Here is a 14,967-nt window from a genome sequence, read left to right as displayed (position 1 = left end):
AGGCATGGGAGCTGGAAAAAAATTTTTTGAACTGCAATTTGATATCCATCTGGCTCAGCGTAATCCCTTTTGCCGCGGTGCATTTTAGTGCTCCTCATGCCTGGAATGAATTTCAAGTGCCCTGTTGGGTTGAAATAATGGCGTTGATAGCAGTGTATGTACTTACAGCCTCATCCGCTTCTCTCTCTGTCGAGTCAAAGGCCACGGGGCTACATGTAGATACTGAGATGTTTTTAGCTCCAGTAAAGCAGCCCGCACGCCACCACAGCCTCATCTGCCCCATGCTGCCATTCAGTAAATTGTGCACAGCTTGTACCATAATTTGATTGGATTTTGATTCATTTAGAACAAAGTAATATTTACAGAAAATGAAATCTATGAAGCAAAAGAAATAATAAAGCACATGATGATTCGGTTTACATGTTCAGAAAGTGAGAATTTTCATAAACCATCTAATTAAATACATACACCCACATATTCAAAATCAGATTTTTTTCATAGTTGTTTACAGAAAAAAGAGGAAGATAAACTAGGAAAAAAGAAATAAAATAAAAAATAAAATTTAAAAAAATTAAAAAATAAATAATAAACCACCTGGTGACTGTCAAATGCCCTCTACATTCCTTTACCTTGAGAAAATCATGTTTTTTTGCATAATTTTTAACTGGTTTGTATGCTGCGTTGCTTTAGCTTCACGTCAAAACGGTTTTATAGTTTAACTCCACAGATTGATAAATAGAAACTTTTTTCTCGTGGTACAAACACTTTACATTTTGAAATTAAATGTTCCCCTTCAATAGATTAATTATATTATAATATTTTGTGATAGTATGTTAATTTTAGCCCTTTTTTTTAATTGATTTATTTATTTTGGTTATGTAAAAAAAAGAAAATACAGAAATTACAATACAAAAACAGACAGACAAAAAAAGTAATAATTACGACAATGAAAAACATAAAGCAAAAGAAATGGTCCAATACATAATAAATTTGTTTCAAAAAGGAGTGAGACGCAGTAAAAAGGTATTTAATTCCACCTCTTCTCCATGACTTATTGAATTTTAATTAACCAGCTTCCTTATTGTAAGAGCTGTACTTTTTTTTACTAGTTTTGACTGTAAGAATAATGAGTTGGTGTGATCCAGATATCTGACATTGTGACTGATTTATTTTGCTCTTTTTTTTGGAAAAAAAGTGGATGTAATGAACTCTAATTGTTGCCCCAAACCTGAAAAATAATCATCTGTCTTCTGCATTACAGGAAGTGTCCAGATGGATTTGACTGCCTAAAAGTGGGTAGAAATCCAAACTACGGCTACACCAGTTTTGACACCTTCGGCTGGGCTTTCCTGGCCCTCTTCAGACTCATGACGCAAGACTACTGGGAGAAACTGTTTCACCAGGTGCAGCTTTTGAATCTTATTTTTAATATACAAATAAACTGTGATTTATTTCCTTTACACGTCTATAGATCCACAAATACACAGTAGAATACAAACATTTTACTTTATCAAAAGTCAAATAATGTTTAAAGGAACAGTTTGTTTACTCCCTAAGTGGCTATATATTATTTTTTTCCCTCTGTTTTCGGGAATATTTTCTCAGGATCTCGAGATAACGAAATTGTTTTTTTTACAGAGATAATGACATAATTAATTTGGGATCTCGAAATAACATAATGCTGTAATCGTAAGCTGTTCATTAAAAGATGTCAGAGGAGGATATCGATCTTGCATCACATCGGGGGGTCGACGTTGATGGCTGTTTGTGTCCTATTTTAACAGATTGTATGCGAGGAGCAGACTAACACGCACTTCGAGGTCCCAAGCCGTCAAGTTAACTGGACAGACAGCTGTCGAAACATTAACATTCGTGATGTAAAATTCACTCATTCATTTGTTTAAAAAGTATTTTAGAACAGAAAGTATGAAAGCACAAAACTAACGACTTATCTACATTACATTTTTGTGGGGATGTCACTACATTGTGAAAAAAAACCCGAAAAGAGCCGAGAAGTCTCTAACGCAGTTGTCAGTCATGTCAGTCACTGTCAAACTAGGCAGATCAAATATAATAAAATATCAATCAAGATCATGTTACCTAACTGCCTTCCTTAAATGCTTTTAGAAACATATTTTAGTGTACTGTTTAGATGTAAGAAGAGAGTGTTTGCTCAGGCTGGTAGGTGCTTCACCTCAGGTCTAAGTGTTTAAACAAAAAGGGTAAAATATAACCCAGACTGTATCTCTTTAATTCTGAATTTTTATTCTGCGTGATTGTGTGACTTTGGTGTTGTGTCACATGTGAATTATTGATTTATTGATTTGATGTCTGCTCCCTCAGACGTTGCGCTCAGCTGGGAAGACCTACATGGTTTTCTTCGTGCTGGTAATCTTCCTGGGCTCCTTCTACCTGGTCAACCTCATCCTGGCTGTGGTGGCGATGGCCTACGAGGAGCAGAACCAGGCGACCATCGCCGAGGCCTGGCAGAAGGAGAGGGAGTTTCAGCTGGCCATGGAGCACCTGCGCAGAGAGCAAAGAGTACGTGGATTTTCAGATTTTTTTCACGTTCTTTCAGCTTTGGACAAAATAATAATTTCCTGTAACATGATTTATTTCTGTGTGAAGTTGGCAACGAAAAAACAAGCACAGGATGCAGACTCGGTGTTGTCCCCGGAGTTGTCCCCATTTTGTCAGAAGATGGGAAGCATACGTCGAAGCAGCAGCAGAAGAAGAAGATCACACAGGACGTTATCAGAGGAAACCGCAGAGGAAGCTGCGGAGGAGAAGTTTGACCCGCTGGATGAACCAATGGTACGAAACCTAACACTCAAAACCAGGGGTGGGAAATTATCTTTCCTGGAGGGGCCACATGAGAAACCCAGGCCAAAGAAATTAATTAATTATCAGTAGGACTGACTGTTGTCAGAATTATGAACACAAGTTTTTAACCAATGCAACTTAATTTGTTAAAAGTTTTCCACATTATCTAAAAGAAATTCTAAAGTGCTAACATAATTATTAACACAATTATTAAGTTCATTACCCATAAACATCAAATAAAAATTTTCATAATTTTAAAGGGATTTTAAAGGTTTTAAAGGCAAAAAAAATCTGTCAGCATGCCAAAAGATAAAAATATTGAAACTGATGGGGGAAAAAAATCCAATTTGCACACCACTTGGGACAATGTCCACGTCACATAAGGACAGGAGACTGAGCGTTTCAGGTTGCACTGCTTTTTTTCCAACAGATTTCTGCATTTTTCTGCATGTTAAGTCTCAAAAGTGTTGGCTCAAGGTCTTTTTATTCAGACAGATGTTGGTTACAAACTCAGCAGACTGCCTTACTTCCAAAATCAGTGAAAAACTCAACATTCAGCATCGACCTTATACTTTCTTAGTGCTCATTTTGAGGAGCAGGTGTTTCCAAATTGTTGTTCCCGTAGTCTGTGTTGCACAAACAAAATTAAACTCTTTATATGCTCAAACAAATAAAAGCCAGTTTAGGTTATTTTGTTATTTCTTTTTCTTTTTTGTTGATGCTCTAAACCTTTCTCCCAGTCTTTGGTGTTTTTATGCAAAACCACAGGGGCTAACGTGTCCTCCATGTCTCTGCAGCCTCCTCTGTCTCCGCTCCCGGCCCACCCTCTGCTGGCCACGCTCTCCTCTCACCCCCTCAGCACCAGGAGAGGAAGCCAGGTCAGCATCTTCAGCACTTTCCGGGCGCGCAACAACTCGGAGGCCGACTTCGGGGACGACGAGTACAGCGTTCATGGGGACGCCTTCAGGAGTCGCGCCAGCTCCATGGCAACGCCCTGGAAGAAACGGACGGGCAGCGTGCGGAGCCACTGCTCCCAGATCTTCACCCCCAGCCTCAACATCAATGGCCGACTCAACATCTCCCTGGACCAGAACGGAGTCAACACTCTGGGCGTGCACACGCCCACCTCCATGCCTGCGTACAGCACGGAGAGGGTCAGGGAGGACACGGTGAGGGACAAAAGCCTGTGCAAGATCTTAATTAGGTGCTGAAAGGAGAAAAATTCTCCTATTTAATTTTTGGGTGTTTTCTGTGTACCAGAAACCGGCCGCCACAGAGGACACATCTCCTAGGCCTCTCCTCCAGCCTTCGCCGACAGTGACCGAGCCTCCTGCAGTGACTCGCAAAAGAGGGCTGAGCTCTGTCAGCTTCCTCAGTGATGCCATGGGTGGTGAGTCGCTTTGAATACAACGGAAATAGCTGAAATTTGGGAAACTCGCGTTTAAGCTTCCTTTACATTTACATTAAAAGGCCAGTTCTATGTCTCTAACACTTTGTTCACACTGCAGTCCCAAGTGACCCCTACCAGATTTCTTTTGCGTGGCCACGAGATAATTCAGCTTTGGTAGTGGGATGATAGTCTGCTATGGAGCTGTCAGTTATAAACTGATGCTTTTTATTAATTATAATTTAAGGTTATAAAAGTCTACTTTTATCTTCAAAAGTATAAACCTTTGTTATCATTGCCATGGCAAATGTTAATAATAATGGTTAATAATGCCCTGCAGATGTTGAGGGAGAATATGCATAAATTCACGTGCATGGTTAAATTATTGCTAATTTTTTTGTTTTATTTTGTTTAAATAAGTCAATGAAAGTAGAAAATAATGTATAATTTTTTTTAAGTTTGATTTTGAAAAGCGCGTTTTGTGTGCAGAGCGATACAAGTGTGTTTGATATTATTAAACCTAAGGGTTTAAAACTTCTCTCATCCTCAGAGAGCTGCTAAGGTTTAAAGCATAAAACTCTGAGTAAACATCTTAGATCTTCAGGTTATGATTGTGTGAATAGTTGACCTCGATGTGTCTTTGCAGAGCTGGAGGTGTCGCGGCAGAAGTGTCACCCCTGCTGGTACACGTTCGCCAAGAAGTACCTGATCTGGGACTGCTGCCCGTGGTGGCTGAAGATGAAGGAGTGGGTGAAGTTCATGGTGATGGATCCGTTCCTGGATCTGGGAATCACCATCTGCATTGTGCTCAACACCCTCTTCATGGCCCTGGAGCACTACCCGATGACGGACGAGTTCAACACCATGCTCTCAGTGGGCAATCTGGTGAGGGGCTTTTAACGACGCGGCGGGCAGGTTTACAGCGTGTGACACTCTCTCAGTGGAGAGGACTGAAAGCTCCACAGAGGAGAAAGTAAAGACGGAAGCATTCATTCAGATAATGTTTTTCTGTATCAGACAGCTGGGTTTTTTTATAGCCAGTGTGCTGGACTTAAGGTCAAACAGGGCCGTGTTGATCCTTTGTCAGAGGTTCTGCTTTAGACTATTTGCGATTATCCTTGGTAAGAGGGAGTATTTTTAGCAGGAGGGGGGACTGATGCCCTCATTTGTATTTTGCCATCTCCCTCTACTGGTAAATTCTCGACTCTGCTCGTGTCTTCAAGTTTAAAAATCCACTTGAAAGAAAACAAATATAAGTATTTTCTCTTAAACTATGTGGATATTTTTGTCCTAAAACAGCCACAGTGCAGAAGTTTCCACTGTAGTGCGTTCTAGTGTTTTATTTACCTCATCTTAAACAAACATAAAGTTGCATTATTTATTAATGTTGATACTCTGGGGCAGCATAACAACCTGTAAATACATGGTTAATGTGAGCTGTCCATCTTGCACATGTCTGCATCTTCACAAGCAGAAACAAGGAGGTGGGTTTGTAATGTTATGCAGAGGACTGTTATGATTGATGAAACCCATGGGAAACTGAAATGATTGGCCAAATTTGCAGAAAAGTTGCACTGGTGATTGGAGAAAATTGCATGCAGAATTCATGGGGACTGGTTACAGTTTTTATGTTTTTATGTACAGTCTTCTGGATTTTTAAGTTTTTATTTCCCTCTTTGTCTGTTGCAGGTTTTCACAGGGATCTTTACAGCTGAGATGGTGCTGAAGCTGATTGCCATGGATCCGTACTACTACTTCCAACAGGGCTGGAATATCTTTGACGGCGTCATTGTTTGCCTCAGTCTGATGGAGCTGGGTCTTTCCAACGTGGAGGGGCTGTCTGTTCTGCGATCTTTCAGACTGGTAAATCTCTCACTTATTTACCTTTTTTTTTTTTTTTTTAAATAGTGGTCTTATGCCTACGTGCCATGAATTTGGCACAAACGTGTACTTGGACTCAATGATGAACTTATTTGAATTTGGCAGTCAAATCTCAGGACCTGTCACGTTCTCCTAAACACAATTTCTCAGCAACATCTCAAGGGAATTTATTCAATTTATGTTATCCTAATGGTATTACAGCACAAATGGGCCCATAAAGTTTTGCAACTAAATACAATTTGTCCTTTCTTGGTCTGATTGCAATTATTTATGTTGCAAAGTTTAAATATTTGCATCGAAAACATAGCAGCAGTGATTTTTTTTTAGAGAGCTGCAGGTCTTGATCAAAGAGGTGTAAAAGCATCCACAATTGCACTTTAAGTACCACTAATTTTGTAAGTGGACAGTTCTTGCAATAACGCTCTATTGTGTAGAAATGGACCAGTTGTGTGCCAAAAGTACTGTATGCATATTAAAATCTTTAAATAGTATAAATGGCACAGGTGCACAGAGACGCTGCAGTTATTTAGGGCTGCATTTTGCTTTGAAAATTGCACTTTTTTTCTTAATTGTGCGGGTTTAGCAGCCGAAAAAGCTGCACAGTCCTTTTGTGAATTTGCCCGACAGTTTCTTGTAAAGATGCAGCATCATTTGCTTCCTTCACTCTGTCCTCTCCGTCAGTTACGAGTCTTCAAGCTGGCAAAATCCTGGCCGACTCTCAACACTCTGATCAAGATCATTGGTAACTCGGTGGGCGCCCTGGGAAACCTGACGCTGGTGTTGGCCATCATCGTCTTCATCTTCGCCGTGGTGGGCATGCAGCTGTTTGGGAAGAACTACCAGGACTGTGTGTGTAAGATCTCCATCGACTGTGAGCTGCCTCGCTGGCACATGAAGGACTTCTTCCACTCCTTCCTCATCGTGTTTCGCGTGCTGTGCGGCGAGTGGATCGAGACCATGTGGGACTGTATGGAAGTGGCCGGGCAGCCCCTCTGCATCCTGGTGTTCATGTTGGTCATGGTCATTGGGAACTTGGTGGTGAGTATTAAATTAGACATTTTTATTTTTTAAAATCTCTTTCAACAAACCCCCTAACCAAAACCAACACTGTATTTTAAGGGGTTATCATTATTATTATGAAACTTCTTCCAATAAGTGTATACATAAAATTTAATAAAATTCACCCTGCTGCTGTCTAATGAAAGATAAAGAAGTATCTACGGCCATACTATCAGACTACAGAGCAGTTTTATTCCCCAAGCTGTGAGACTCCTGAACTTCTCCTTTGACTTCAAAATATGTAACAGGATTTAAGGACAAATTTTAACTTAAAAAATAACAAAAAAAACTCCCTTGTACCTTGTAAATCCAAGAAGGTAATCTACAAAGTAAGTATTCACAAAAATAAATCTAATTTTACACTAACAGGTACTGACTCTGTAGCCAAAATCTGATATATCTAATCCCTCTGTGTTGTAGACCTGCATTATTGTCCAAAAACAGCAACTTAATTAGTGGCATCATTGCATTACATCTGCCCTTCATTAGGATAAACATGGGAACTGTAGTTTATCAATACTAAAAGAAATACTTGATGGCAACAGAATCTACAACTAAAGATTGACCTCAAGCAAATGTACCAATGTTTGCCAAAAACCACAGTGTGCTGTTATTTAAGTGAAAGTTTAGATTTCTGAGCAATTACATGTTTTGGGGGCTGAGAACCAGAGACAGGCTGAGAGAGTACTGAAAGACAGACAACAACATTGTTAGTTTTGTTTTTTATTGGATTTGTTGACAATAACATGAATACAGAATATCATCAATCTTAAATGAACATTTCACCCTGTAAATGACTGTTTGAAAGTCAATAACTCACTCAGTTTATCTTGAATTTTAGTGAATTTTCCTTGCATGCCGCCATTATGAATGAAGAATCCAAAAGAGGAAGAAAATTCTTGATGAATTGAAGTCAAAGGTGCTGCTTGAACAACATCAAAGCTGTATCAAAACATTTATTTTATTCGTGCAGAATAATACAAGTGTCATTTATTCAGTCATACGCTCTCTATGCTCTCTTCAAAGCCAGACTCCATTTACAAAAACAGTCATTTTACATCAGTGACTACAGCAGGCATGTCAAACTGGTCCACAGGGGGGCCGGTGTGGCTGCAGGTTTTTGTGCCAACCAACCAAGAGCACACAGTTTGACCAATCAACTGTCTGAAGACGGAGATCAGTTGATTAAATGAGTCAAGTCTGGTGTGCTGCTACTTGGTTGGAAACAAAACCTGCAGCCACACCGGCCCCCCTGTGGACCGGTTTGACATGCCTGGACTACAGAGAGCTGCTGGTCGTCTGCTGCCTCCATCAGTTTGTTAGTTTGTGTGATTTTGGCATCTTTGGTTAGTTTTGATGGACAGAACTCACTATATAACGTAAAAAACTCCTGATTGAGGCAGTGGCAGACCAGCAGCTCTTGTGTTCAGTGAGGTAAAATCATTATTTTTCTCAGTGCAGTCTGGATTTAGAGTGAGCTATAGATAAGTTTCACTCTAGCTTCAGTTCCCTTTTGGAAAAGGCTCCAAGAGTTGTATAAAAGTTTGTAAACAAATACTTTGGTATAGTTTAGCTGTTGTTAAATGTGTATCAAGATGACTTCAAATCATCCAGAATTTTCTTTTTTTTTTTTTGATTCTGTGTTCTCTGTGGCATCATATGAGAAAAACCTCTTCATGAAATTAACGCAACAGGAAAGTAGTATATATACAAATGATCATTTTGGGGGTGAAGTAGTCATTTAAGTATGTGATAACAGGAAGTCTGCTTAGAGAGAAATTCAATTGCACGCCAATGCAACCAACTGTAATCCAAATGATGATGTCATGAGTAATCAGGGATTACGTCGCACCAATGAGGGTCAGTGATTCCATATTATGAGGACGGGACATCCTCAAACGGCTCTTGGTGCCTTGCCGTGATATAATTTCCGAATTCAGAAACCGCAGTGGTCTGTGCTGGTTTTCTCCAGTCGTCTTGAACATATGCTGGTCACGCTGGTCACTGAGAACACAGTTGTGTCACAGCATCATGCTAACTGTCTTGCAGATTAGCATTAGCAGGCTTCAAAGCAGATCATGTCTGGACGACATAGTATAAACCATCTGTTCTCCCTCCTAAGTAAGATATGTATTATGTGCACATGCTGTCGTGCAAACTGGAGCGTCAACAGACACACTGTCCGCTCGCAGCGGCTTTACCGCGGCCCCATGTCCAACAGGGCTGAATGTTTTATCCACTGCTAATGAATTAAGCCTTATGGGTGAAATTGTGACCTAAGTACTGTACAAAGGATCAGCCAAGGCCACAGAGTGTTCTCGCTGTCCGTCCAGCCTCTGCAGCAGGTACCGACTTTCACACAGGATGAAACACTGTTTACATTAATACGTGCAGCTGTTTCTGTGAAAAAATAATCTGTACAACAGCTCTGTTTGTACACAACTGCTGTCACTCGGTGCCATAGCAAAGATATGTTTATTTGCTGGTCCACCCATATGGTGATCTGTTGTCCAGCTGTGTCCTGTAAGCTAACGTTGATGAGAACAGAGGAAATAAAATCCAGAAGCGCAGACAGCATTTATCTGGTCTGATAGTGTCCTCGGCTTCTCGGTCAGATCCACCCCTCGCTCCTCCACAGCTCCAACCTCTTGTCCAGAAATGGTCACGCTTGGCTCCAAAGATGACAGGGGTCAAAGGCCACTTTTACACGGAAACAATCCACGGAAAGCAGTATCGTTATCGTGTCTCAGATTGTCCGCTCCACTCTCATTGTCCGCCGGTGTCTCCGATTGTCCACTCTGCTCTCATTGTCCGCCGTTGTGTCTGTCGGTCTCTGATTGTCCGCTCCGCTCTCATTATCCGCCGGTGTCTCTGTCAGTGTCTCCGATTGTCCGTCCTGATAGTCATTTATCACCGTGCTCGCTGCTCACCGTAACCGCTGAACACCGGTGTAAGTGGCCGCCGTCTCTCCCCTCCCTCCTTCTGCTCTGTGTGTGTGTGACGGGGACATGATGAGAGGACATGATGAGAGGACATGATGAGAGGACATGATGAGAGGACACGCTGGACGTGGTTTGAGTTCAGGTGTAGTGAGTTTCCAGCTCGGTTCTGCTGAAAGAATAAACTGATATCTGATGTTTGATTCCTTCCAACAACAAGCAGAACAACATGTGAATCTGCAGAGATCACAGCAGAGCTGTTACTTAGGGACGGTTCTGTAGCTGCTGCTTCCTGACAGTTTGGGGAATGTTCCTCTCTATAGTTCCTCTATAACTCAAACACAACATTATTTTCAGCATTATTTTTGTACAATTCAAGTTGAATAATCATTATTGGGCATCAATGCTCCAAACTAGGGTTTCAAATTTCAAGTACTTTCCTTAATCGATTAATGTGTAATATTAATGAAAAAACATAAATGTTTTGCTTATTTCAGACAATAACAAATGTTTTTACTTTTTATAGCTCACTACAACATATTGGATATATTTTGAAAGCATTTCATTGTTTGTTGATTAATTGAATTAACTACACATGTTTGATAAAATACTTAATGGCCTATTAATTGATCGTCGATTAATTGTTATCATATACTCCAAACTCAGTATTTGACCCACTGAGTGGTTTAATGTCACCAAGTTCAGCTGCTCTTGTTTAATTACTTTTCTTTAGTATCATTCATTTGAAAACGTGTTAACATTTGCTCGTTTGTCGTGCATGTAGAGAATTTTTTTATTCAAATAGCCCCATCGATAGATTTGCATGAAAAACAGTCAGTCATCATCATCCAGGCAAAGAGTAACAAATATTTTAGACCAAAGAGATTTTAAAACCCTCCTGACAGACAGATACATTTCCGAGTGTGGGATTAAATGAGGAACAAACTAGCATTTAATGGCAGAGGGAACAGAGGGCATGCTGGGAACAGGTGTTTGAGCCGTGTCCAACAGGCCTCCACACTCAAAGCCTCGCTCCACTTTTTAAAAAGCATGACAGGGTTTAAAAACAGTTATGTGACACAACTGAATTGATTGTGGTGCAGATGATGCTCATATTTTCCTTGTATGATATTCTAATGTCAGCGTGACGTGGAAAATCCACGAGCAGGCAGCACATTTTTTTCTTTTTGTGCATTGCAAAATAAATACTGCTAATTTATGTTTATGTTGGGGTCTGGCCAGGACACTTAACACACCCAGAATTTAAAAAAAATCCCTGAATATGAATAAGGGCAAAACTTCTGATAAGAATATTAAAATTAAAGATTTTATTCGGTCTGGCTGACACAGTCTGATAGAGAGATAGGCGTAGAGAGAAATAGATAGATATTATATTATATGTTATTTTTAAACACTTTTTCAAGAAGTTTCCTTGTTTTTTTTATTTTTAAACTTTCTATTTTTTGTCCAAAGTTCCAGATAGTTTTCTTGCATTTTTACTAATTTATTGATCATTTTTGGGTCATTTCTTCTTAAGTTTCTCATAGCCTGATTCACATGTTTAAAAAGAAATTGAGCCATTTCAGTTTTTTAAGCACTTTTGCCAAGTAACTTTCTTGTTTGTTTGTTTTTTAATTTCCATTTTTTCCGCTAAGTTTCAGGTAATTCTCTCATTGTGCGATTTAATTTTTGTTCTGGGTAATTTTCTTGCATTTTTACTAATTTATTATTAATTTTTCATATCCTCTTAAGTTGCTAATAACCTTCTTCCCAAGTTTTAAAAGAAATCGAGCTATTGTGATCAGATTTAGTTAGTTAGTTTTTCTATTTTTTAACTTTCCATTTTTTGTCTGAAGTACCAGGTAATTTTCTTGCATTTTTAATAATTTATTGTTCATTTTTGGGTCATATCTTCTTAAATTTCTCATTGCCTTCTTCCCACGTTTAAAAAGAAATGGAGCCATTTTTTATGAAGTTCCGGGTAATTTTCTTGCATTTTTATAAATTTATTGTTAATTTTGGGGTCATGTCTTCCTAAATTTTTCATTGCCTTTTTACTATATTTCAAAAGAAATCCAGCCATTTTTCCTATGTTTGAAAGGGTTAAATACCCTCTCTGATAAAAGATTAAACACTCAGAGAGCATGAAGCGGTCTCTCTTGTTTCACAGTTGGATACAGAAACCCTCAGTGATCCTGTTGTCTTGTTCGGGCAAAGACCAGATCACAACAGTGCTTCTTATAGTTTAATGGACAGAAACCTCCACTGCACATGAATCGTGGGAAAGCTGTTTATCCAAGGGATTATCCAGGATGCTTAGGGGCGAGAAGGTCGGAGGGCATTCATCACTAATCATCTGCTCATGCTCCCCATCTCTGGCTGGCTCAGTGGCTAAAGATGATCCTTACCAACTGTGCACATCACATATGCACACAGGCAGTACACACACACACACACACACACACACGGTACTGTGCAGGGATGTGCTTGATGCTGCTGCTCTCTAAGCTAGTAGACAGATTACTTGGGAGTTGGATGCTTGGAAACTTGAGTTCAGTGAAGCCGAAAGCAGCTGAAGCCATATGTGCCATATCCTCCCGAGTTTACAATGCAGGATTTTCCAGTGTTGACAAAATATGTGAGAGGTCATGTCATGCAGTAGGTGCACTTATCCTTTAGCTTACAAGCTAAACTGGGCTCTGATTAGTCAAGAAACATAAATGTTGACATATGCACAGTGTAAATACGGCATTTGGTGACACATCCAGGCTATAAAAAAATAATATTTATTCATCAACAGGTGCTGAATCTTTTTCTGGCCCTGCTGCTCAGCTCCTTCAGCTCCGACAACCTCTCCGCTCCAGACGAAGATGGCGATTTGAACAACATCCAGATCGCCATTGCTCGCATTCACAACGGCGTATCTTGGCTCACCACGAAAATCATGGACCTCTACAACCACGGCCTGAAGCGGCAAAAGGAAAAGGACAAAGAAGCAGGTCAGGACATCAAGCTGGTTGGAAATCATGTGGAATGCAATGGTGGGATTTTTGGAAGCTACGGAGAGAAGTACATCATACCAGAGGAGGACAGCTACATGACAAACCCCAACCTGACTGTCATCGTTCCCATCGCGCCCGGGGAGTCGGACGTGGAGTTTCTGGAGGAGGAGGAGATTTCTGAGTCATCGGAGGATGAAGACAACAAACCGGTGAGTTTTTCACCTCCAGATGTGTTTGTTTACACTAAACCTGAACCCTCATGGTTTACTTTGGCAGTGGTCTTTAGATGGTATTATCCACCAGCTGGTAGGAAATCCCTGCTGCTGCTATTTAGGGCTGGGTATTGTTTTTAAAAATGGCCACACCAATACCAACATCAGTCTAATATCGATATCAATAGAGTAATTCATTCAATACATTTCTTTTTACTTTCTTCGATACCCATCAGGTGAATTGAAGCATTGAATTACATAAAATGCCACTAGACATTGCAGCCGTGTAGTACGCCATAATCTCGGCACGCTGAATTTTCAACTCCGTCAAATACACCATACTTCACTTTACCACATCAAATACTGTTTAGGTTGTATCTGCTGCAGTAGTTCGCCAATCGCATGTCGCTTTAAATCAAAGAACACTTGCAGGAAAATTACTGCAAGGAAAAATGTAAAAACTGGGATTTTCTTTGTACAGCCCAATTCCAAAAAAGATTGTTGAGATGCTGTGTACAATAAATAAAAACAGAATACGATGATTTTCAAATCATTTTTGACCTATATTTGATTGAATACAATCCCAGAGACAAGATATTAAATGTTCAAACCAAAAAAAAAACACTGCATTACATCCCCTTTATTTTTAACATCATGCAGTAAATGTTTTAAAACTTTTTCTCATTCTTCTTTGATATACCACTGAAGTTTCTCAACAGTCCAGGGTTGGTGGATTATGTGCTTTATAATACACCATGCGTTCAGTGGCAGACAGGTCTGGACTGCAGGCAGGTCAGTCTAGTACCTGAACTCTTTTACTAAAAAACCACGCTGTTGGAAAACATGCAGAATGTGTCTCATTGTCTCGCTGGAATAAGCGGGGACGTCCCTGATCAAGACATCATCTGGATGGCAGCATATGTTGCTCCAAAACCTGTGTGAACCTTTCAACATTCATGGTGCCTTCACAGAAGTTACCCATGATGCCATGGCCACAAACACACCTCCATACCATAATAGATACTTTGTACTTTGGGCTGTTAACAATCTGGAGGGTCCTCTTTTTTATTTATTTAGTCTGGAGGACACAATGTACACGATTTTCAAAAACAATTTGAAATATGGACTCATCTGACCACAGCACACTTTTCCACTGTGTATCAGTCCATCTGAGATGAGCTCAGGCTCAGAGAAGTTTCTGATTGTTGCTGATAAACAGCTTTTACTTTGCATGTTAGAGTCTGAACCTACTCTATACAACAAGTAGTTCTGACCAAGCAATCTGATCGGTCCACAAGACAGTTAGAATTTGCTCAAATTTGCATGAGATAACGGAGATAACAGTCGCAAAAAGCTTGTTATTTTGGGAGCTGATTGCCCTAAAACGTGAATACATTTGGATGCATTGTAATCTTCAGTGGTGCTTGCAGACCTCGGCAGTGCCTCGATCCTGACTGCATCACTGTCATGCTCATTTGGCTTAAACCACACTCTCATGTAATGTAGCTTAATTAGTAGATGCAGCATTTAACTGTGTTTACTAACAATGGGTTTCCAAAGTGTTCCTGATCCTATTTCATAATATCCTTAATACAATCATGTTAGCTTTTAATGCTGTGCAGCCTCAGGGGTCAAAGGTTACGGCCATTCAGTGTTGGTTTTCA

The 14,967-nt window shown here is 40.0% G+C and overlaps 1 protein-coding gene across 2 annotated transcripts in view; it reads left to right on the top strand.

Moving 5' to 3' along the window:
* LOC121951180 (sodium channel protein type 2 subunit alpha-like) overlaps nucleotides 1-14,967 on the top strand; it is a 61,927-nt gene that overhangs the window by 24,829 nt on the left and 22,131 nt on the right. For both annotated transcript variants that reach the window (XM_088085894.1, XM_088085895.1), the window contains exons 9-17: nucleotides 1,262-1,403; nucleotides 2,344-2,541; nucleotides 2,629-2,814; nucleotides 3,621-3,992; nucleotides 4,084-4,213; nucleotides 4,857-5,095; nucleotides 5,900-6,073; nucleotides 6,773-7,129; nucleotides 12,890-13,300. In XM_088085894.1, the coding sequence (XP_087942020.1) occupies nucleotides 1,262-1,403; nucleotides 2,344-2,541; nucleotides 2,629-2,814; nucleotides 3,621-3,992; nucleotides 4,084-4,213; nucleotides 4,857-5,095; nucleotides 5,900-6,073; nucleotides 6,773-7,129; nucleotides 12,890-13,300 (2,209 nt within the window). The remainder of the gene's footprint in view (nucleotides 1-1,261; nucleotides 1,404-2,343; nucleotides 2,542-2,628; nucleotides 2,815-3,620; nucleotides 3,993-4,083; nucleotides 4,214-4,856; nucleotides 5,096-5,899; nucleotides 6,074-6,772; nucleotides 7,130-12,889; nucleotides 13,301-14,967) is intronic.

Source organism: Plectropomus leopardus, chromosome 12, assembly GCF_026936395.1.
Source record: "Plectropomus leopardus strain MGB_pleo_1.0 chromosome 12, ASM2693639v1, whole genome shotgun sequence".
NCBI lineage: Eukaryota > Metazoa > Chordata > Actinopteri > Perciformes > Serranidae > Plectropomus > Plectropomus leopardus.
The sequence above is the reverse complement of the archived record's forward strand: the minus strand, read 5'-3'. Positions and strand labels throughout refer to the sequence as shown.